Raw genomic sequence first — 22509 nt, 5'->3', positions numbered from 1 at the left:
TATAAGATCAAATATCAAAATATTAAAACTGTACTATACTTTTAGAGATAGAGAATCATTAAAATCAAAGTTATTGGGTAGAGCTCATCTATTTTCCAATCTTGAAAGAGTTATAATTAGAAATTATAATCTTCAAGGAAACCCTGATGAAATGTTAACACTCTTTTCCACAATAAAGCAACTAAAGCAAGGAATCAACAGGAAAAGCATTGAATTTACCTGCTATCAAATAATGATAGGTAGACAATGTACTGTAACCAATATACAAAAATTTTATTCAATTTGCAAAGATATCAAATGTTTTGTTATCCATGATTGCAAAAATAAAGCAGTTTTGGGCAAGGCATTACAACTATGGAATAATACTTGTAAAACTATTATATATGGTCATGATAGTGACAATAAATTCCCAATTAAATCATTAAGTGGAAATAATACTCTAAAAATAAATAATAGTAATATTAATAACAACAATAATAACAATAATAATTATAATCCAAAATTTTTTGGTGATGGTAAAAACTATCTTTTAAATTTAAAAGATTTAGAATTTAAATTTACCAAATTAAAATTTAAAAATATTAATTTACTTTTAAAATCATGTCCAAAAATAGAAATATTTTCATTTCAAATTTGTTTTAATTTATTACTAGATTTTTTATCTAGCCCTCTTTATGATGGTAATAATAATAATAATAATATAGAAAATACAGAAATAAACAATAATAGTAACAACAACGACGACAATAATAATAATAGCTATATAGAAAAATGTGATTGTAGTGATTTATTTTTATCAACAAATTCATTAGATATAAATAAAAAATTAATTTTTAATAATTATTGGGAAGAATTTTGCAACTCTTTAAAAAATCAAACAAATTTAAAAAATTTAACTATATTATTTTATATGGAATGCTTATTTTATAACTATAAATTGGATAAAGACTCATTGGATTATTTTTTAGAATCAATTAGTAAAATGATTTTAGATATACCAAATTTGGAAATGGTTCATTTTCAATTTGGTTATAAATCTAAAACTTTAAAACTTAAAAATTTCAAAAATGATAAAGCTATTTTCAAAGTTCAACTAATTCATTTCTTCAAATCAAATTTTTTCAAATCAAATAATGTAAAAGAAATATTTAATAATATATTTAAAAACTTTAGTAAATAAATAAAATAAAATAAAAATATTTATATATATTTTAATTTTAAAAACTTTATTTCTATTTTATTTATTTTTATAATAATTTATTTGTTTATTTTTTTATTTTTTTTATGGCATATAAATTTTATCATCACCAATTGGGAATTCTTGATCTTTTGGTAATTTTGAGAAATAATGATTAATATATTCATCAGATGTTTCTTCTAATGTTGGTGGATCCCATTTTGGTTTTTGATCTTTATCGATAACTACTGATCTAACACCTTCAATAAATTCGTTATTTGAAAGACTACGAATGGCTAATCTAAATTCCATAAAGAAACATTCCTCTAATGATTTTGCTGCACCTTCTTTAATTTGTCTAAAAGCAATCTTGACACTGGTTGGTGATTTCTTTCTAATAAGATCGTAGATATCTTTACCCCATTGTGATTTTGAATCAATGAGTGCTTGCATAATTTCGTCGATCGAATTGAAACGATTAGAGAAGCATTGACTAATGAGTGACCAATCTTGTAATAATGGTGATGGTGGTGGTGGACTTGCAAATTCATTAATAACTGACTCGATAACATTAACATCTTGACTGTGAACCAATGCAATTAATTTCTTTTCTAATTCTGGTAATTTTTCAGATTTAACAAAATGAGTTGCAATACCAAACTCAACACAATCTGCACCTGTTAATTGTTTACCTGTAATTGCAATATAATTGGCAATTGCATCTTTTTTTAATCTACTTAAAAAATAACTTGCTCCAACATCTGGGAATAATCCAATGGCTAAAAAAAAAGAAAAAATAATTAGTAAATATTGACATTATTATTGTTATTATTACAAAAAATATTTACAAACTTCTGGCATAGCCCAAACTGTTTTTTCAGTAACAATTCTATATGGAGAATGAACTGAGATACCTAAACCACCACCCATAGCAATACCATCCCAAAATGCAACTCTTGGTTTATTAACTGTTGCTGCTGTATAATCTAAATTATATTCTTTACTAAAGAAATATCTTGGGAATAATAATCCAATATCTCTGGTTTGAATTGATAATTCTAAAAAATAAAAAAAATAAAAAAATTAGTTTTTATACTAAAAAAAAAACTTCCCATAGCTGTAATTTGCTTACCTTTAATATCACCACCAGCGCAATATGCTCTGCCATTACCTTTGATAATCATTAATGATAATTTTGGATCATCTCTAAAGTATTGGAATTTTTTATTTAAATTTACAAATAAATGTGTGTTTAAAACATTTAATGATTTGGGTCTGTTTAAAGTGAGAACTAAAGTTTTATTTTCAACTTTAGTTAAATGAAATGGTTCAACACTATTTAATTTCTCTTGTGATTCTTGATATTTGTAAAGTTTTTGTAGATCAGATTCACTTGGTTTGAAAAAATCTTTGGATTTATCTTGTTGATGTTTACTATACATTCTACTACCACTTGATACTGCTGTAATTGCACTATTACTATTACTGCCTACTGTTTGAAAACTACCAACAATATGATTTCCAATTGTATTAATTCTTTTGAATGATTTTTCCATATTTTAATAATTTAAAAAAAAAAAAAAAAAAAAAATTAAATATAAAAACAATTAATAATAATTAATAATTATTTTTTTATCTGTTATATAATTTATTGTAAAGTGTGTTTTGAAATTAAAAAAATGTTCCTTTTTGAAATTTTTTTTTTTTTAAAAATTTTTTTTTTTTTTTATTTTTTTTTTTTTTTTTTTAATTATTATTTATTATTGCGATATATGAGGGTTTTTTTATATATTTTTGGTTATACAATTCCTTTTTTTTGGGCTTTGGTATTTTTCCATTTACTATATCTAAAGTTATTCTTAATAAAATATATACAAATTATATCATTATAAATAAAAAAAAATAATTTAATTTTTTTTTAAAGTGATTTGTGTTATTTTTTTTTTTACAAGAAAAAAAGTGTGTGTGATGATGGCTTTTTGGCCCTTGTTGGTCCTAGAAATTCCCAAACCTTCATCTGAACTAAAATCGAGGATTTGTAAAAATTGCAAAAATTGCAAAAATTGCAAAAAAAATAAAAAAAGGTATGGCTGCTCTGAGAATCGAACTCAGGACCCCTTGTTTACAAGACAAGTATTATGCCACTAAACTAAGCAGCCATTTTTGAAATTTTCAAAATTTTCAAAATTTTTGATGTAAAAAATTTTAAAAAAACAAAAATTAAAAAATCAAAATTAAATAACTAAAAATTCTATTAAAAATAAATTAATAAAAGTCTTGTTAACCTTTGTACCATTTTTAAGTCAAAAATTCGTGGTTAGCAATTAATACAAAAAAAATTAAAAAAAATTCTTTTGGGAATCAAATCTTATTTTAAATGATTATAATTTAAATTTTAAAGCTCCAAAGATTCAATCTATAAATTAAAATCAAATTATAGTTATAATAATATTAGCTAAGGCTATGATAGAGTAATGTACTAACCCAAATTTTGTTGAATTTAAAAATTTATCAGATATTGTCAAAAAAATGATGGGTGATACATCTAATAATTTATTAAAAACAGAAAAAGTTACAACACAGTAATTATTATAAAACTCTATTTCTAAAAAAAAAAAAAATTTAAATTTGTAAGAAAATATTTTCACAAACCCATTAGACTTGGTAATATAACAATTGTACAAAAAGGAAAAAAAGATATAACTACATATGGAAACCAAGTTCATTCATTTCATAAAATAGTATGCCAATAAAGCCTTCGAAAATAATAGACTTTTAACTATTACTCAAGATATTATAAACGAAATTCCAAAATTTTTTAAAGAATTATTCCCTGAATCATTATAAATTAAAACAAAAAAAAAAAAAAAAAAACAATTCAATCATCTTTTTATTATTATTTACAAATTTACTTTATTTATTAGTTTTTCTAATCACATATTCTTTGATAACCACTCTAAACCTTCGTAAGCACCTTCTCCATTTATAGCACATAACTTTTGAACATACCATTTTCTTTCTTTGCAATTTTGTAATTCTAATGCCTCTATTATTTCTTCTAAAGATAAACAACCTTTAATGTCTTGTTTATTTGCCATTATTAAAAATGGAACTTTTTTTAACTCTTCGTGGGTTCTTAAATAATCCATTGTTTCCTTTACTTCTCCTAATCTTTCACGGTCATTTGAATCAATTAGAAAGACCAATCCATTGGTATTATAAAAATAATGTTTCCAAAGATCACGAATTTTAGTTTGACCTCCAATATCCCAAACGGTCATCATTACATTTTTATATTTTATACTTTCAACATTAAAGCCAATTGTTGGGACTGTAGATATTTCTTCTCCAATCTTTAATCTATATAAAAGAGTAGTTTTACCAGCACCATCTAAACCAAGCATTAAAAGTCTGCTATCTCTACCAGTAAATAGTTTAAAATAGTTAAAAAAGAAATCATAAATTGCTTTAAACATTTTTTTAATTTATTATTATATTATTATTATTATTATTATTATATTATTATATTATTATATATTATTATAAATTATTATTTAAAATATTATTTTATGTTTCTAATTTATATTGAATTTAATTTTTATATTTATTTTAATATTAATTTTTTAAATTTTATATTTTATTTTTCTCTATTAATAGGTGGTATTGTTTTGTTGTTAATTTGCATATTTGAAATAAAGATAAAATAAATAAAAAAAATTAATAAAATTTTGCGTGGTAATCTCCCAAATTTTTCTTAATTTTTTGGTCAAAAAAAAAAATTATAAAAAAATATTAAAAAAATAATAAATAAAAAAAGCTCGTTTAATTAAGTTTCGAAAACTAAATGGGCATTTACCTGGGATTTTACCACCATTACTTTGAGCACAGTAACCTAATCAAAATTTTTATTTTATTTTAATGTTATTTTTATGAACTTAATTAATACTTTTATTTCTTTCAGTTTAAATAAAAATATTATAAAAAATTTTTTTAAAAATTAAACTCGATTTCGGTTTTTTTTTTTTTTTTTTTATAATTCCAAAAACATTTCAAAATCAAAATCAAATATTAATACTTTAAAAAAATAACAACAAAAATAAAAATATAAACATAAATATCGACAATTATTAATAGTAGATATTTCGGACATAGAAGGTTACTCATCATTTCAGAAATTTAGTGAAAAGATTGTTCGTCTTGAAAGGAATTATTAACAATGGGCAAATCTCTTTATCTACGTCAAGACGAAATTCAAGGTATATTTGATGCCAGTGTAGACAATGCTGAAATAACAACAAATTACCAACCAAAAAAAATCACACTATGGAAATTCAATCTATTAACAACAAAAGACCTAATCACAATAGATGAAATAGACGAAATAATCGTCGATTCTCTTGTCTTTATGATTTCTATTTCTTTACTCTTGTAATGGTTTTTTTATTTTGTTGATTATGTTCTATCAACAAAATAAAAAAACATTATAAGAGTAAACAAATAGAAATCATAAAGACAAGAGAAGAAGCAAAGAAAGAGCTAACAGACAGATGCAAATATGCAGACGAAGAGGAGAAGCTAAAAATTAAAGCACAATTCAAAGAGATATTAGACCAACAACTAGAGGATAATATATAAAAGCTCAACTAATTATTGAGATAATAGCGACAAACCAAATTAATATACAACAGCTAAACTCAAATCAAGGGAGTCTACAGCAAGAATTGACTCACTTAAAAATTCAGAAAATGAACAGATAAATACTGATGTAGACATGGCTAACATAGGAGCAAAATACTACAAAGAGCTTTATCAAGAAAGAACCAGCAACAAAGAAATCCACATTGAGCTACTATCAAAATTCTATAAAAATCGCATCAACACACTAATGCCAATATTATTAAAGCTATTTAATCATCAGTCTAAACAAATAGAATTGATCCAAAATACAATATGACATACACAATAAAAATAAACTTATATTAAAGGGTTGTATTTCGAAAATTAAAAAGATTTATTTAATTTTTTTAAGTCTATATATCTTTAAGAAGTGGTGTGTTGGAATCAATGTTTTCTATTTCTTTGGGATCTGATGTGTTATTATTGTTATTGTTTTCATCATTAATCGATTGTTCAGTGTGAATGATAATATTATTGTTATTTTCCTTTAAATGGTTTTGTGCGTTTGCTAGATTAACCATTGGAGCTTGTGGAATAGAATTTTCAGTATTCATATTATTGTTATTTATATAGTTGATATTGTTATAATTAGTTGGGTTGTGTGGAATAGTATTTTGGTTATTGTTATTGTTAAAAACATTGCTTTCGTTAATATTATCCATATTAAAGTAGTCGTTATTATCATTATTGCCATTATTAAAATTGTTTAAATGTGGATCATTTTGATTGTTTTCTATTGGTTTTGGTTGCATAAAAAGATCGTGACCTAAAATAATGAGGATTATATTTAGAAGCATGGCAATAAAAAATGGAATAGGGCCGAATAAAATTTTTGTTTGATTAATAGAATAGTAAACTCCAGATGTAAAGTTAAACAAAGGATGGTAATAAGCTTCATATTCTCCTAAATTGTATATAAAGGATAAAACAGAAACAATAACATCAATTACTGTGCTAAGAAGGATGGGGACTACAGCAGCATTGTGTGGAATAGAGTCTATAATTTTAATGGGTGGGATAAAGCTTGGTAATTTTTTTTTAAGTTTAAAGTAAACACCAATATAAAAAACTATTGTAAATAAAAAACTAAAAACTATTAAAGCTAAAGTGATACAAGATGGTTTGGTTATAACAGTTAGAGAAGTTTTGTACATTCTCAATCTTGACCACCCAACTAAATAAATGTGATTAGTATAATTTATTTAAATTGTTGTAAAATAAGGAATATTTAAATATTTACCTAAACAGCTTATAAACTTCATTAGAATGATAGAAGTTGAAAAGATAGTAATAATTAAAAAGCTATTTTTTTGAATTATACTAACATTATTGTTGTCTTTGTTGTTAAACATACTATTTCCAAATGTAAGTGCATTATTATTTTTTGGTTGTTGATAGCTTTTAAAAACTCTAGCACTTAAAATAATAAGTGAAACATTTAAAACAATACTTGCTATAAATAAAAGAGTTCCGCTCCAAATTCTGGAATCCATTCTTCCACTTGCAAAATAAATATTTGTGCACATTGAACCTTTTGCTTGTTCAACGAAAAGGCCAATATATAGTACAATAATTTCAAATATGAAGCTCAAAATAGGTGGAATTATAATTGAATAGAGCGATATTGACTTTGGAAACTTTTTAAAGATTAATAATAAAATTATAGCTAAATATAAACATGAAAAAATAATTGTAAAAACAATTAAAGTCAAAGCTCCGTCTGATGGAAAAGTTGGTATGAAATAAACATCCCTTATTTTAACTAATTCACAATAATACAAAGCCCATACATCTATATTTTAAGATATTGTTAGCAAATTTTTTTAAAATTAATTATAAATATAATAAATAGTTTACTTCTTAGACTTGAAATTTTGAGGATTATTATAAATATTGAGAAAAAAACCAAAACTCCTAAATAACTATTTTTAAAATCAATAATACAGTTTTTTAAATAATTATAATTATAGTTATTATTATTCATTTTATTATATTGAAAACTATTCATTTGGTTGATGTTATTACAATTCATACAATTCATACAACTCATATTGTTTGGTTGTGAGTTAATATATTGTGAATTGCCCATCTGATTAAAATTATTCATATTATTGATATTATTATTCATATTCATATTATTATAATTCATATAATTCATATTATTTGATTGTGATTTATTATATTGTGAATTATTCATTTGATTGTTGTTTTTATTCATATTATTTTTATTGTTATTATAATTCATATTATAATTCATATGATTGTTATTATTATTTATATTCATACTATTATTATTCATATGAAAGTTATTGTTATTATTGAAATTATTCATATGGTTATTCATATTATTTAAATTGTTGTTATTACTATTTATATTATTCATATTATTATTCATATTATTATTCATATTATTACTATTCACTTTATTATTATTTTTATTAATCATACTGTTATTTATATAATTATTATTTATACTATTATTATTATCTATATTTTCATTGTCAGTATTATTTTTAATATCCAAATTATTATCCATATTATCCATGTTTTTATTTGTGTTTTTGTGATTTTAAAAAAATAATAATGAAACTTTTTTTAAAAAATTACTTAAATAAAAAAATCGGGAGAGTGAATTTTTTTTTGTCTTTTCTTTGGTATTTATGTTTAGTTTTTGAAATTGAAGAAAGGATTGTGATGCAATCATTTTTATAAAATTAGATTTCGAGCATTTTCAAAAAAAAAAAATTTTAAAAATTTTCGAATTTACATTTTCAAAAAAAAATTCAAAATTTTATAACATGCTCAATAAAAAAAAAAATAAAATAAAATGGTCAAATAAATGGATAGAGGTTTGGTGTTTGTGGAAGATTGTTATTATAGCTTTAACCATTATTATAACTATTAATTGATTGTCATATTTGGTTTGAAAAATTTTTAAAGACCAAAGTAATGAGGACCAAATTTAAAGAAAAGGAAATAAAAAATGGAAATTGAACCAAAGTCAGTTTGCTTCAGAAGAAAAAGGACCATATCCATGGAAAACTAAAGGAATAGCAAATATCACCATACCATAGAGTGGTTGTGCCCCATCCTAATGAACAAAGGAAGAGATTAAAATAAAACATCGAATAAAACGGGAAAGAGATAACCAATGTATTGAATGGGTGAAGTTTAATAGTTTCTTATAGAACTTTAATGTAAAACTACTAGTAATGATAAAATATCGTAATATAAACTTGGCCATTGGTTATTTCTTAAAAGAAATTAAATAATTGTTTGCCACAAAGGGAAAAAGTAATTGTATAGATAATTGATTAACTTAAATAAAAATTATAAAAATATTAATAAAATAGTAAAATTTTCTAAATAAATATTTATCTTTTAGTTTTTAATTATTAATAAATGATAATAAACCAATTTTTGCTTGCCCATTCTTTAGTAAAATAATGTGTTTTTAGTTGTTGACCGTTGTTTTATGGGTAATAAATAAAAATTATCTGATAATTTTATTTTACTGTTAAATAAAAAAAATTTTATTGAGGATAAAAAATTTAAATATAAAAAGAATCACAAGCTATATATGGAGCCATTGATTTTTGATTGAATAATCTTATAGATTATAAAAATTAAAATAATAACACCACGTAAATTTTTTTTTTCTTATAAAATTTTTTAAAGATGGTTTTTAAAATATCCAATTATTTTTGATCTATAAATTATTTTTATAATTTGGTTAATAAAAAGAAACAAATAATTTTTAATCCTTCGTCTATTATCTTTAATTCTTTAAATAAATTTATTTTTTTTAAATTTTAAAATATTTTTTAAAAATTTAAAAAAAAAACTATAAATAATTCTTGAATTTTTTTTTATTTTCATTCAAACATCAATTAAAAACAAATTAAATAATATTAAAAATGACTCTTTTCAGTATGTATTAAAATTTAAAAAGCTATAGTTAATAATGTATTAACAAATTATAATTTTTAAAAAAACTATTTTAAAGACTCTATTACACTCTTAGGTAGCTCCGGTTCATCAATGAAATCAAGTGTTGCTTCAAGTAGCTCCAGTGCTTCATTCGGTGACAACAGCGTTGCTCACAATAAAGTACACTATGTACCAAACTGTTACCAACCAAGTTTCAGACCATGTCCACCACCACCACCACCAAAAGTTTGTGCTCCATGCCCACCACCACCAAAACACTGTTAAATAAATTATTATTTATAAACCACATGTTAAAATTTAAATAAAATTTAAACCTATTTTTCAAATTATATGTATAAAGTTAATTTTTTTATTTCATGATTTTTTATTTTGATTAAACCCTAATTTTATTTGAAAACTAGTCATTATTTTATTTATTCAAAAATTTTAAAAAAGGATATAAATGATTAATAGCGAAACCATCTTTAAACTTAAAGATAAAGATAGGGGAAAACTATCCAAAAAGCTTCAAAGATTATTTATCATTGTTTAGATAATCTAATTTATGTTCCCAATACCTTTTTTTAAACTGTATTACACCATTAATGTTTAATATTTAAAAAATTACTATAAAAAAATTAATAGATTATTTAACCCCCATGTCCAATCTGTGTAAAATTTTTTTTAATTATTATTTTTTTTAATTTTTTTTTTTTTATAAAAAAAAAGTATAAATAGTTTTATTAATTATTTCTTTTATCATTTCAAAACAAAATATTCAATCAATTAAATAATTAAAATGACTCTTTTCAGTAAAGTATTAAAAAAAAATTTTAATAGTTTTATATAAAAAACTTTAGAAATTAACAATTAAAAAATTTTTTATAAAGATTCAATCACAGTTTTAGGTAGCTCCGGTTCATCAATGAAATCAAGTGTTGCTTCAAGTAGCTCCAGTGCTTCATTCGGTGACAACAGCGTTGCTCACAATAAAGTACACTATGTACCAAACTGTTACCAACCAAGTTTCAGACCATGTCCACCACCACCACCACCAAAAGTTTGTGCTCCATGCCCACCACCACCAAAACACTGTTAAATAAATAATTAATTATAATCTAAATTATTTAAATAAAAATCTAAACTATTTTTATATTTTAAAAAACTTAATTTCTATAAAAAAAATATTTATTTTAATTTTTTAATTTTTTTTTATAAACAAATATTTTCAAAAATGCCACCAAAATCATTTTTTGTATTTTCACCCCATTTCTATTTTTTCAAAAAAAAAGTTAAAAATTTGTAATTATAAACAAATGATTGTATATTTTACAATTTCAAAATAATGATAAAACTTTTAATTGAATGATCTATTAACTAAATATAAGGATAGTGAAGGTAATATTTGGACAGATAATTCAATGTATGATTATTTTATTAATAAAAAATTTCCTTAAACATATTTTTACAAAATTACATTTTCATTACATCATAAATGTCAATATTTTATTATTACTATAACAAATAAAAAAATTGTTTTTACCCCCACCCACCCAATAATTGATTTTTTTTAATTTTAATTTTTTTTTTTTTTTTTTTTATCAAAATGAAAATTATGTATAAATAGTTTTAAAAATTAACTATTTTATCATTTCAAAACATAAAACATTATCAATTAAACTTATTTATTAAAATGACACTTTTCAGTAAGTTAATTTTTTATATTAAAAAATATTTTCTAAAAAATAATATTTCTAATTTAAAATATTTTATTTTTTTATGTTAAAAAAAAAAGATTCAATCACAGTCTTAGGTAGCTCCGGTTCATCAATGAAATCAAGTGTTGCTTCAAGTAGCTCCGGTGCTTCATTCGGTGACAATAGTGTAACTCATCATAAAACAAACTATGTACCAAACAGTTTCCCATGTTTAAGACCAAGTCCACCACCACCACCACCAAAACACTGTACCCCATGCCCACCACCACCAAAACATTGTTAAATTATAAATAAATTAACTTATATAAACTAAAATATTTTTACAAATATTTTTTTTTAAAAATTTCTAAAGAAATATTGTTTTTTTTTTTTATTTTATTTTTTTTTAAAGACCACATACTATAAAACTATATATCCATTATAATCCTGATTACTACCCAAAATAAAGGGACACTTTATTTATTTTTATTTTTTTCAATATGAATAAATTTACTAAAAAAAACTTCAGTTCAATTAGTATTATATTATTTTTAAAAAATGAAAGACTATACGTTGTTATCTCAAAGTTTATTTATAGTTTGAATATTAATCATTTAAGGTAATTATTATTTACACAATTTGTTTGGTTTTAAAATAAACTCCCCAATACCTTTTTTATCAAAACTAAAATATTAATAACATCATATATGTCATATATGTTTTAAAATTTATTAAAATAAAAATATCGCTATAAAAAATTATTAGATTGTTTTTAACCCAACACTCTAACTTTTTATAAAAATTAATTTTAATAATTAATTTTATATTTTTAATTTAATTTAATTTTCTTTTTTTTTTTAAAAAAATTTTAAATAGTTTTAAAAATAAATTTTTTAAATCATTTCAAAACAAAAAAAAACATTCAATTTATTTATTAAAATGACACTTTTCAGTAAGTATAGTTATATTAATAAAAAAAATTAAACTTGTTTCTAATATATAACAAAAAATAAAAAAAAGATTCAATCACAGTCTTAGGTAGCTCCGGTTCATCAATGAAATCAAGTGTTGCTTCAAGTAGCTCCAGTGCTTCATTCGGTGGCAACAGTGTTGCTCACAAAGTACACAATTCACCAAAATGTAAACAACCAAATTTCAGACCATGTCCACCATCACCACCACCAAAACACTGTACCCCATGTCCACCATCACCAAAACACTGTTAACAGTTTCTGCAATTACCAAAAAAACTAATGCACCTAGAAATATTTATAAATAAAATATTATAAAATACTAAAACTATATATAATTATTTTTCACAAGAACTTATTTTATTTAGCTTTCACAGAGCATCCTGAAAATTTCTGAGGCTCGTGTTTACTGAAAAATATCTTGGTTGCATAGTGATACTGACAAAAATGATATCATGTGTTGAAGTTTCTTAAATATCTGATTAATGCTTTTGACTTCTTTTAACTACTGGTTTTTATCTTATCCTTTATTCAAAGGGGAATAGTTAACAACAATTTTATAGATTTAATTTTAATTTTTTGGTTTTTAAATATTAATATTTAATTTTGTTGTTTAATTTTTATATATGAAGCTCATATATTATCTTCTGAAACTTGCCAGGAGTATCTATGTAATAATACCGGTATACATACTTTAAAGATATCTGAGCTCCATGTCTTACTGAACCTCTATCTTTATAGCTTAATTACAATCTATGAAAAAATTTTGGGATTATTTTTTTAAAAATGAAGTACCCCATTAGTTTTGAACAAAAAAGTTAGACGATCAGTTTTTTTAAACTCAATTCCAAACATTGGAGCAAATAACTATTGGAATAAGTTTTTGGTGATGTTTAAGTGGAATATTTTGAGTCAGAAATGATAGAATTAAGAGAATAAATTATAAGTTCCTTGATTAATTGCATCAACTAAAAAGCCATAAAAAGCCTGGATGGCTCAGTAGGCAGAGTATTATTAAAATAAAAAAATACTGCCTTTTGTATTAATTACCAACCACGAATTTTTGACTTACCCCTTCAATAAGAATGGTGAAAAGGTTATTACGACTTATATTAATACAAAAAACCGCCGATACGGACTAAAAATTGATTTTCATCAAAAAAGCCTGGATGGCTCAGTAGGCAGAGCGAGCGGCTGTTAACCGCTAGGTCCATGGTTCGATCCCATGTCTAGGCGATTTTTAAGATATTTACATCTTCCGGGTGTTTATGTAATGTAATCACTGCTTATTATATATCATTTTAGTTAATAATTCAAGATAAGAATCATTTTATATATCAAACACATTAATCAACGAAGTTTAAATACTTTTTATAATTTAAATCAAATAATTAAAATTATAAAAATATTTAAAATAATTTTTCAAAAATTAAAAATTTAAAAATTTTAAAAAAATAAAAATAAAATAGTTTTTCGGTTTTAGTTCGAAAATACACATTATTCATAACTTAAATAATTATCGTTTTATTACTTTAATAAATATTATTTACTTTAAATAACTAATAGATTTGTACCTACATTACACTTTTTTTTTTCCACACATATTATCTAGTTGTATCGAGGCCCGGGTCGAAACAAAAAGAAATTGTTGAATCACGAATAGATAATTTAGTAGAACAATAATAGTTTATAATAATATTTTTTTTTAACATAATAATAATAGTAATAATTAATAACAATTAATAGTAATAAGTAATAAGTAATACTTAATAATAATCAATAATAATAAAAAATGATGAAAACAAACAGAACCGTTGATGGAGTACTTAGCGAAAATATCTCTTTAAAAGAGGAGAACAAAAAACTTTTAATGGATTTGGCTGAATTAAAACGTATAATCGAAGATAAAATATCTCTTTTAGCCACATCTGAAGCAATGCGTAAGGAAGAGAAGGAAAAGAGTCAGAGAGACACATTTATCCGTATTGATTTAGAAAGCGAAATTGCAGTTCTCAAAAAGAACTCAGAAAGACGTGAGAAGAAGCTCGCAGAATTAAGTGACGAAAATGCAGAGTTAAAATACGTGATAATCGATAATGAAAGAGATATAAAAAGCCTAGAAAGCAGGGTAACCCAACTAAGCAAGTCTAGAGAGGACCAAAAAGTTAGTGAAAACGTTGTGGTAGTAGAAAACCAAGTCAACAAGACTATTAGCCGTATGAAGCTGAAGAACGACGACATTGATGATATTTGTAATATCATTTGCAACAGCACAGTCGAGAAATATGGTGAACGTGCTTGGTTCCATTTAAATAATTATGGCTACAGCAAAATCGAAGAGAAACTCGAACAACTAACCCAAGTAGTATTTTATAATAAAGAAAGTTGTATCAAGTTTAGAGATATCACTAGAGAATATATTGTTAACAATGGAGGTCAAATGGAATGGAACGGTTACGTCAGATATATGAAGGATCACGACAACAAGGCAGAGCGTGAAAATAAGTTAAGAATGAGTTTGAAGGAGGCCAAGGGAAAGATTAGTATTTATGGAGAGAATCTAGGGTCTTATTGCAGCTTGTTCTTGGAGAATAGAATGGTTTGGGAAAACTACACCGACCATCAAAGGATCGCTGAACTCAAGGTCGACCTACCTAATTTTATCACAACACAATTTGTTGATAAATATAATAAAACAATTACAAAGGGTAATACGAAATCGATTGAGGAATGGGTCAAAGTGTTAAGGGACATTGGTGAGGTAACTTACAAAAATTATTTAGATAAGAAGGAGAGAGAACAGAAGGTTACACCAAGGGTCAAAGAATTTAACAGTGTTAAAGTACACAATACTGTAGAGAAATCAGATAAACCAACTGATGAAGAAAAGGTTAGAAAACCATTTGTTAAGGGGAGGCTCACATGCTTTTACTGCAAGAAAGAGGGACATGTCAGAAACAGTTGTCCAGATCTCGCCAAATAATATATTGGTACCGATAGGTATGCAGAAGCCTACAAGTTTTGCAATGGGTGTGCGTATAGGTAAATATTATTTACGTGCATTGATAGATACTGGTTGTAACGTCAGTTTGTTAAACAACAAGTATTGTTATGGGTTAAAAAGTTTTGTAAAAGATATTAAGGTCAGGTATCCAATTGGTGATGTTTATAGAGAAGACGTTGCTAAGAAGAGTGTGGAGGCTACTGTTCAGTTTAAAACATTGGATGGAAAAATGTCAACCGATATGAAGTTTTATGCAATTAACATGGAACATGATATGGTAATCGGGTTGGATTTTTTGGTAGATTCGGTACAGTCGTTACGTATTGAAGATCCTCACATTATCAAGATATTTAAGGATGCAGATAATAATAAATTAGCTCATAAAGTTAAATTAACCTTATTCGAAAAGGATAAGAAGGTCGTTGATAATCATTCGAAGGTGGTAGCCAGTGGTAGTTTTAAAGATCTACAGGTGAATGGTAGAATGTTAATGTCGATGAAGACGTTAAGGATAACCGTAATGAAAGGTGCGGTTGTTAACGACAAAGTAAGTGATCATGTTGAAAAAACTGATAAAGTAGTTAGTGAAGTAGCAGCTAGCAAGGAGGTCCCAAAAGTAGTGGATGAATTAAACAAAGAACAGCTGGATGCGAAAGTTAAAGAATATACGGATTGGATAAATAATAAGTTCAAGGATGTTTTGGTGGAATCATTACCAAATTTCACACCTCCAGTCAGACCAGGGTTAGATATGCGTATTAAGGTCAAGGAGAACAGTCAGCCAGTCAAAGTTAACTACGGTAAAAGGTCACAACAAGAAGAAGATAACATCTTCAAGAAAGTAAAAGAGTTATTGGATGGAGGGATTATCGAAGAGAGTACGTCAGCCAATAGCACATCAGCGTTTTTAGCAAAGGGGGATAGATTAGTTTTCGACTACAGGTTAAAGAACAACCAAACTGTAGAATTTCAATACCCAATGCCTAATGCGGATGAACTTTTATATAAAACGAGAAATGCTAAATACATTTCTAAATTAGATTGGAAATCTGGGTTCCATCAATTGTTATTACATCCAGACGATCGTCATCATACAGCATTTAGAGCCGGTGGTAAATTGTATCAATTCACTAGAGCTCCATTTGGTTTGAAGAACTCTCCAGCGTATTTTAATAAGTTCGCTCAATCAGTTTTGGAAGGGTTTGAAAAGTTTTTAGCTATTTACGTGGATGACATTGTTATTTATTCGGATACGATAGAGGAACATATGGAACATATTAAATTGGTTTTGGAAAGATGCAGAAATAGCAAGGTCTATTTAAACAGTAAGAAGTGTCAATTCTTTTGTATTGAAGTAGAGTTTTTAGGTCATGTTATTAGTGCGGAAGGTATTAAAGTAAGAGATTCGAAGATAGCAGCCATTCAGGAGTATCCTATTCCTGCTACAATTGGTGAAGTTAGAAGCTTCTTAGGTTTGTGTAATTATTATAGACGGTTTATTCCTAGTTATACAGAACTTACTGCAGGTCTTACATCCATTACGTCAGGTAAGAATTATACCAAGTTAAAGCTTTCGGATAAGATTATAGACGATATCGAGAAATTAAAGTTGGCTTTAGCGTCGTCCAAATTGTTGATCAAACCAGATCCAAAGAAGACTTTCCATGTCTATATTGATGCAAGCGATGTTGGTACCGGTTGCATGATCACTCAGTTCGACAGTGATAATAATGAACGTCCAGTATTGTACGACTCGAAGAAATTTAATAGTTTTCAGAAATCATATACAACTACCGATAGAGAATTATTAGCGTTAATCAATGTGTTGAAGAAATTTGATTATTTATTGTTAGGTAATAAATTTATAGTTTACTCGGATCATCTTAATTTAGCTCATTATCAAACTAAACAAGAGACACCTAAAAGGTTAATTAGATGGTTAGACTTAATCAGTATGTTCAGTTACGAGTTAGTACACATCGAGGGTAAGAAGAATATTGCAGCAGATTTTCTCAGTCGTAACGCCAAATTTTATTATGATTGGGACGATGGGTTTTTAGATCAAGTTAAGGAATCGTATGAAGTTGCGGATGAATACAGTAAGAAATGGTTGGAGACAGCAAAATTAAGAAATGATATGTTGGAAAAAGATGGTTTATTATACTTAATTGATGCTACAACAGATTCAAGAAGACTAGTTTTAGTGGACAAAGCTCAAATTACTAAAATTTTAGACGAAGGTCATCTTTCTAATTATGCAGGTCATCCAGGAGTATACAGACTCACAGCACGAATCAGACCAAGTTTTTATTTTCCCAAGTTTTGGAAACGTGTTAAAGCTTATGTAGCCGCTTGTCCAGAATGTCAAAAGGTTAGAATCGAAAGGGAGAAGCATGGTTTACTAAATCCGTTACCAATACCTGCTAGACCTTGGAATGATGTTACGATGGATTTTCTCTCATTACCTACAACTCAAGATGGTAATGATTATTTGTTTGTAGTCGTGGATAGACTTAGTAAAATGGTCAAGTTAATACCTTGTAAGAAGACAATTACCGCTAGTCAAGTAAGCAAGTTGTTTTGGGATAATATCGTTTGTTCATATGGATTACCACTCACTATTGTTTGCGACAATGATAAACTATTCACAACCGAATTATGGGGCGAATTAATTAAAGAAACCGGAATGGTATTAAAAACCACAGCACCAGGTAGAGCTCAAGCAGACGGCCAAACTGAAAGAGTTAACAGAACCTTATTAGATATATTAAGAAAAAGTGGTCAAAAGATGGTTAATTGGGATAGGGAAATTAAGAGTACCGAGTTTGCAATTAATAGTACAGTCAACACATCAACACAGAAAACACCAATGAGCGTAGTTTATGGTTACGAAGCAAGAGTACCATTAAATATTAATACAGTATATAATGTCAGTTATACAGAAGGATTACAGGTATTTAGACAGGTTGCTCAAGATAATATGGTTGATGCACAGATTGAACAGGCTATTCAATACAATAAAGACAAAGAGGATATTGAATATGAAGTAGGTGATTGGGTATGGGTGAAAAGAAGTAAATTGGATACATTTAAATTGGAAATAGACAAAGATAAGTTACTTTCAAGATATTGTGGTCCATTTAGAGTAATTGAAGGAAAAACTCAACTAAATTACAAAATCAGATTGTTGGATAGAGCTAATGGCGTCAGAGTAGTTCATGTCAATGATATTAAACCATTCATTGAAGAAGATAGAAACTTATTCGTAGATAGAGGACGTAAAACTCAAATCCCTGTGGTAGAAGAAATAGACACAATCGTTAATAAGAGAAATAGAGTATATGGTAAAGGGTCAAGAATCGAATATTTAATCCGTTACAAGAATGCTGGTGAAGATAACGATGTATGGGTTCCACAGCACTACTTAGAAGATTGTCCTATGTTAGTACGTCAATTTGAAGATGAGCTTGCAAAAACAGTTCCAGTTGAGAATAATTTTTTAGCACACCAGAAGAGACTTAATAAACAAGTTTAACACGATAATCAACTCTTCCACAAACATAAAAAAAAAAAAAAAAAAAAAAAAATTTCATTTAATTTTGGGAATCTTGTCAAGAAAGGGGATATGTAATGTAATCACTGCTTATTATATATCATTTTAGTTAATAATTCAAGATAAGAATCATTTTATATATCAAACACATTAATCAACGAAGTTTAAATACTTTTTATAATTTAAATCAAATAATTAAAATTATAAAAATATTTAAAATAATTTTTCAAAAATTAAAAATTTAAAAATTTTAAAAAAATAAAAATAAAATAGTTTTTCGGTTTTAGTTCGAAAATACACATTATTCATAACTTAAATAATTATCGTTTTATTACTTTAATAAATATTATTTACTTTAAATAACTAATAGATTTGTACCTACATTACATTTATTTTTTTTAAAAAAAAAAAAAAAAAAAAAAAAAGAATCTGTAATGAACAAGGATCATTACTCAATAATAATCAATATTAATTAATAATAATTAACAATTATTTTAATTCATCAAAAAAGAATTTTTAAAAAAAATAAATTAAGAATTGATACTGCGCCAAACTTATATGCAATCTGGTGTGAAGATAGGTTTTTTCAACCTTACCCCATCCCTTACTACTTCTTATATTATAATATAAATAAAATACTATCGCTTACACTAATAATATTTATTATATTATAAATTTTTTTTTAAAAAAAAAAAATAAACTTTGAAAAATAAAAGAAATTTTAAATTAATTATTTCAATTACTGTTATAATCACATCTCATTTAATGTATTAAAAAAATAAATAAAAAATTTTAAAAAAAAAAAAACTTTTGTTTTAAAAATTAAAATTTAATTCAAAGTTATTATAAGGGTCAAAAAAAAACTAAATGTATCGAAAATAGTATATGTTTATAAAAAAATTTATTAAATATTTTTAATTATTTATTTTAAGATCAAAAAAAAAAAAAATAATTAAAAAAAAAAATAAAATTCTATTTTTGATTTAAATCATATGATAATTATCTTTTAATTTAATTTTTAAATTTAAATTAAAAAAACAATTTAAAAATAAAAATAAAAAATAATTAAAAAAACCTCTAAAAGGAAAAATTACTTTTTAAAGAAATAAAAATTTAAATCTAAAAATAAAATATTTTATTTTTTTTTTTTAATTAATTAATTTTTTAATTTTTTTTTAATTTTTTTAATTCCGTTTAAATAATTAAAAAAAAAAAAAATCAAAAGTATTCAAACAAACAATAACAACGAAATTAAATTCAACAACAAATAATTAAATAAATAAATAATAAATAATATTAAAAAGAATTTTTTTAATAAATAATATAAAAATAATTAACAATGGACACAATGACTGCTAGGGAGTATGCTGGTATTCCAGCAAAATCCAATGATTTAAATGTCAAAGAATATAAGAAACCAGGATTCCAAGAAAGAAAGTTAGACGAAGATTATTTCCTTTATTCAATTAAGAATCTATTAAAAGATAACTTGAATGAATATCCAGGAAAACAATTAGACAGACCAAATAAACTCGACCTTTCTGCAAACGATGATAAAGAATTAGACTTAATCGAAAAGAAGATTTGGGAAGAAAAAAACCTAGACCATGAACAAAGAAAAGAAACATTCGACCATTTCTCCTTCCCACCACACATGAGCCCACAAGAAAAATGTGTTGACCAATTAGAACAAGATTTTGACGACTTTAACATGCTCTGCCTCAAAGACTGGTTCTCTTCACCATTAGACTTGAAAGGATTTGACCGTACCCCAGCCCAAGACAAAGATGAACTTAAAGAAATGGCCAGATGTAAAAACTCACTTGCTCAAGAAAAATCCAAACTCCCAAATAAACCACTCAAAAAAAATAGAAACAAGGCAAGATTAGGAAAAGTCAATAAGAAAGCCCCAAAAAGAACTGTTATTCGTCAAACCAAAACAACTACCACCAGAGTATTAAAGAAACCATTAAGTGAAGTTATGAATGGTCCAACAACCACCACCGAAATTATAAGTGAAACTTTTACAAAATCAGGAGGTGATTTTTCACAAAAAAGCTTACCAAATAATGATCCAAAATCAAAACCAAAAGTTGCTACCCAAGTTTGCTACTCTGTTGACCTTTCAAAAGTAAATAACCATTCCTGGGTCTGGGACCATGGTCAAGTTAAAAAGATTAACTAAACTTTAAAAAAAAAAAAAAAAAAGGACTATAGTTATAAATAAAGACTTATAGTTATTAAAAAAAAAATTTATCAAGCTCTATAAAAAAAAAAAAAAAAAAAAAAAATTTTTAAATAAATCTTTTGTTAATTTTGTAAATAATATTTTTTATAATAATAATAATATACATTAAATGTATAATAAATATAATATATAATATATAATATTATATCTTTTATTTATTTTTATTATTTGTTTTTATTTGATAAAATTTTTTTAAACTCTTTAATTGAACTCCATTCCTTTAAATAAATAAAGAAACAAGTTTGTGCTAAGCAAACTACACCCACTGCAATATGGACCAATGATGATTTAATACTGTCTGCTGAATAGATATATTTGTTTGATAAATTTGTAATTATAAATGATAATACGAATGAAACTAAAACTAGTTTATTTGGTACCATATCAAATAACTTTATGTCTTTATAATCTTTAAAGAATATTTTCATAAAATATATACTATAAATAATTCTTAATAACATATCTAAATAAAAACAAATAATAAAAAAATTAATACCCAATATTAATATTATTTAAAATAAAATAATACCTACTTAGACAATTTGCTAAAATAATACCAATATTTTGGAATAATTTACATAAAAGTAATGTAAATAATAAATAAATGACACCAATTACAACCAAAACTAAATTTACAATTTTTAATTGACTTTCTTTTGCAACACTGTGAACAAAAGCTTCTGATACCCCATTAACTGCTAAAAATCCAACGTATAAGCAATAAAATCCCAATAATACACCTGCATTTGAATCTTTAAATTTGTTTTTATATAATAAATTTAATAATAAATCTGAAAACCCTGGACCAAAACATGTGAAAACCAATGCTACCAATATTAAAAATTTCATCATTACAATTAAAACACCTGCACCTACTTTATAATTATTATTGCTATTACTGCTACCATTATTATTATTATTATTATTATTATTATTATTATTATTATTATTAGAGTTGAATAATTTTGGGAACATTAAAAAACAGGTTTCTTCTATTGGCAAAAATAAAAATCTAACTATTAATGAACCTAAATTTGAGACTACTGCGAAAATAGCTTGACCTTGGTTAGTTTCTGAAAAATATAAAACAAATTTTTCACCCTCAGTTAATAATATTTTATAGATTGATTGCCAAGTATAAATGACTGATAATTTAATTAAACCTCTATCTATAGTTGTAAAACTTGGAAACAATTGATTAACTGATGTAAATATTTTTAAATTTGAATTCCGCTATTCTTGAAACATGAAT

The 22509-nt window shown here is 24.8% G+C and overlaps 11 protein-coding genes across 11 annotated transcripts in view; 7 read left to right on the top strand and 4 right to left on the bottom strand.

Annotated features, from left to right (window-relative positions):
* The window catches only part of DICPUDRAFT_151208 (uncharacterized protein), a gene marked incomplete at both ends in the record, with an annotated part of 1631 nt that extends 451 nt beyond the window's left edge, over positions 1 to 1180 (top strand). Inside the window, one exon of the mRNA XM_003287104.1 lies at positions 71 to 1180. Coding sequence (XP_003287152.1) covers positions 71 to 1180 — 1110 coding nt within the window. The remainder of the gene's footprint in view (positions 1 to 70) is intronic.
* Positions 1181 to 1282: 102 nt separating this feature from the next.
* On the bottom strand, positions 1283 to 2733 carry DICPUDRAFT_77995 (uncharacterized protein; the record flags this gene model as incomplete). The annotated part of the gene is made up of 3 exons (XM_003287083.1): positions 1283 to 1956; positions 2026 to 2235; positions 2310 to 2733. The coding sequence occupies 3 exons, from the start codon at positions 2731 to 2733 to the stop codon at positions 1283 to 1285; spliced, it is 1308 nt and encodes a 435-aa protein (XP_003287131.1).
* A 1377-nt stretch (positions 2734 to 4110) lies between these two features.
* On the bottom strand, positions 4111 to 4653 carry DICPUDRAFT_87458 (uncharacterized protein; the record flags this gene model as incomplete). The annotated part of the gene is made up of 1 exon (XM_003287082.1): positions 4111 to 4653. The coding sequence occupies one exon, from the start codon at positions 4651 to 4653 to the stop codon at positions 4111 to 4113; it is 543 nt and encodes a 180-aa protein (XP_003287130.1).
* Positions 4654 to 5393: 740 nt separating this feature from the next.
* Positions 5394 to 6131, top strand: DICPUDRAFT_77994 (uncharacterized protein; the record flags this gene model as incomplete). The annotated part of the gene is made up of 2 exons (XM_003287103.1): positions 5394 to 5433; positions 5866 to 6131. The coding sequence occupies 2 exons, from the start codon at positions 5394 to 5396 to the stop codon at positions 6129 to 6131; spliced, it is 306 nt and encodes a 101-aa protein (XP_003287151.1).
* A 76-nt stretch (positions 6132 to 6207) lies between these two features.
* DICPUDRAFT_77993 (uncharacterized protein) lies at positions 6208 to 8399 on the bottom strand (the record flags this gene model as incomplete). Its single annotated transcript, XM_003287081.1, has 3 exons — positions 6208 to 7028; positions 7095 to 7646; positions 7712 to 8399. The coding sequence occupies 3 exons, from the start codon at positions 8397 to 8399 to the stop codon at positions 6208 to 6210; spliced, it is 2061 nt and encodes a 686-aa protein (XP_003287129.1).
* Positions 8400 to 9749: 1350 nt separating this feature from the next.
* Positions 9750 to 10133, top strand: DICPUDRAFT_94332 (uncharacterized protein). Its single transcript, XM_003287102.1, has 2 exons — positions 9750 to 9784; positions 9861 to 10133. The coding sequence occupies exons 1-2, from the start codon at positions 9772 to 9774 to the stop codon at positions 10067 to 10069; spliced, it is 222 nt and encodes a 73-aa protein (XP_003287150.1). The 5' UTR covers positions 9750 to 9771; the 3' UTR covers positions 10070 to 10133.
* A 443-nt stretch (positions 10134 to 10576) lies between these two features.
* Positions 10577 to 10952, top strand: DICPUDRAFT_94331 (uncharacterized protein). Its single transcript, XM_003287101.1, has 2 exons — positions 10577 to 10596; positions 10675 to 10952. Exons 1-2 carry the CDS (start codon positions 10584 to 10586, stop codon positions 10881 to 10883), a joined length of 222 nt encoding a protein of 73 aa, XP_003287149.1. The 5' UTR covers positions 10577 to 10583; the 3' UTR covers positions 10884 to 10952.
* A 5798-nt stretch (positions 10953 to 16750) lies between these two features.
* On the top strand, positions 16751 to 17923 carry DICPUDRAFT_18799 (uncharacterized protein; the record flags this gene model as incomplete). Its single annotated transcript, XM_003287100.1, has 1 exon — positions 16751 to 17923. A coding segment is annotated over one exon (1173 nt), but the record flags the coding sequence as incomplete, so codon positions are not given.
* Positions 17924 to 18667: 744 nt separating this feature from the next.
* On the top strand, positions 18668 to 18928 carry DICPUDRAFT_23730 (uncharacterized protein; the record flags this gene model as incomplete). Its single annotated transcript, XM_003287099.1, has 1 exon — positions 18668 to 18928. A coding segment is annotated over one exon (261 nt), but the record flags the coding sequence as incomplete, so codon positions are not given.
* Positions 18929 to 20245: 1317 nt separating this feature from the next.
* DICPUDRAFT_97608 (uncharacterized protein) lies at positions 20246 to 21194 on the top strand (the record flags this gene model as incomplete). The annotated part of the gene is made up of 1 exon (XM_003287098.1): positions 20246 to 21194. Exon 1 carries the CDS (start codon positions 20349 to 20351, stop codon positions 21192 to 21194), a length of 846 nt encoding a protein of 281 aa, XP_003287146.1. The 5' UTR covers positions 20246 to 20348.
* A 227-nt stretch (positions 21195 to 21421) lies between these two features.
* On the bottom strand, positions 21422 to 22459 carry DICPUDRAFT_77990 (uncharacterized protein; the record flags this gene model as incomplete). Its single annotated transcript, XM_003287080.1, has 2 exons — positions 21422 to 21720; positions 21791 to 22459. Coding segments are annotated over 2 exons (966 nt in total), but the record flags the coding sequence as incomplete, so codon positions are not given.
* Between the last annotated feature and the right edge of the window lie 50 nt (positions 22460 to 22509).

This window comes from Dictyostelium purpureum (assembly GCF_000190715.1).
Source record: "Dictyostelium purpureum unplaced genomic scaffold DICPUscaffold_90, whole genome shotgun sequence".
Lineage (NCBI taxonomy): Eukaryota > Evosea > Eumycetozoa > Dictyosteliales > Dictyosteliaceae > Dictyostelium > Dictyostelium purpureum.
The sequence above is the reverse complement of the archived record's forward strand: the minus strand, read 5'-3'. Positions and strand labels throughout refer to the sequence as shown.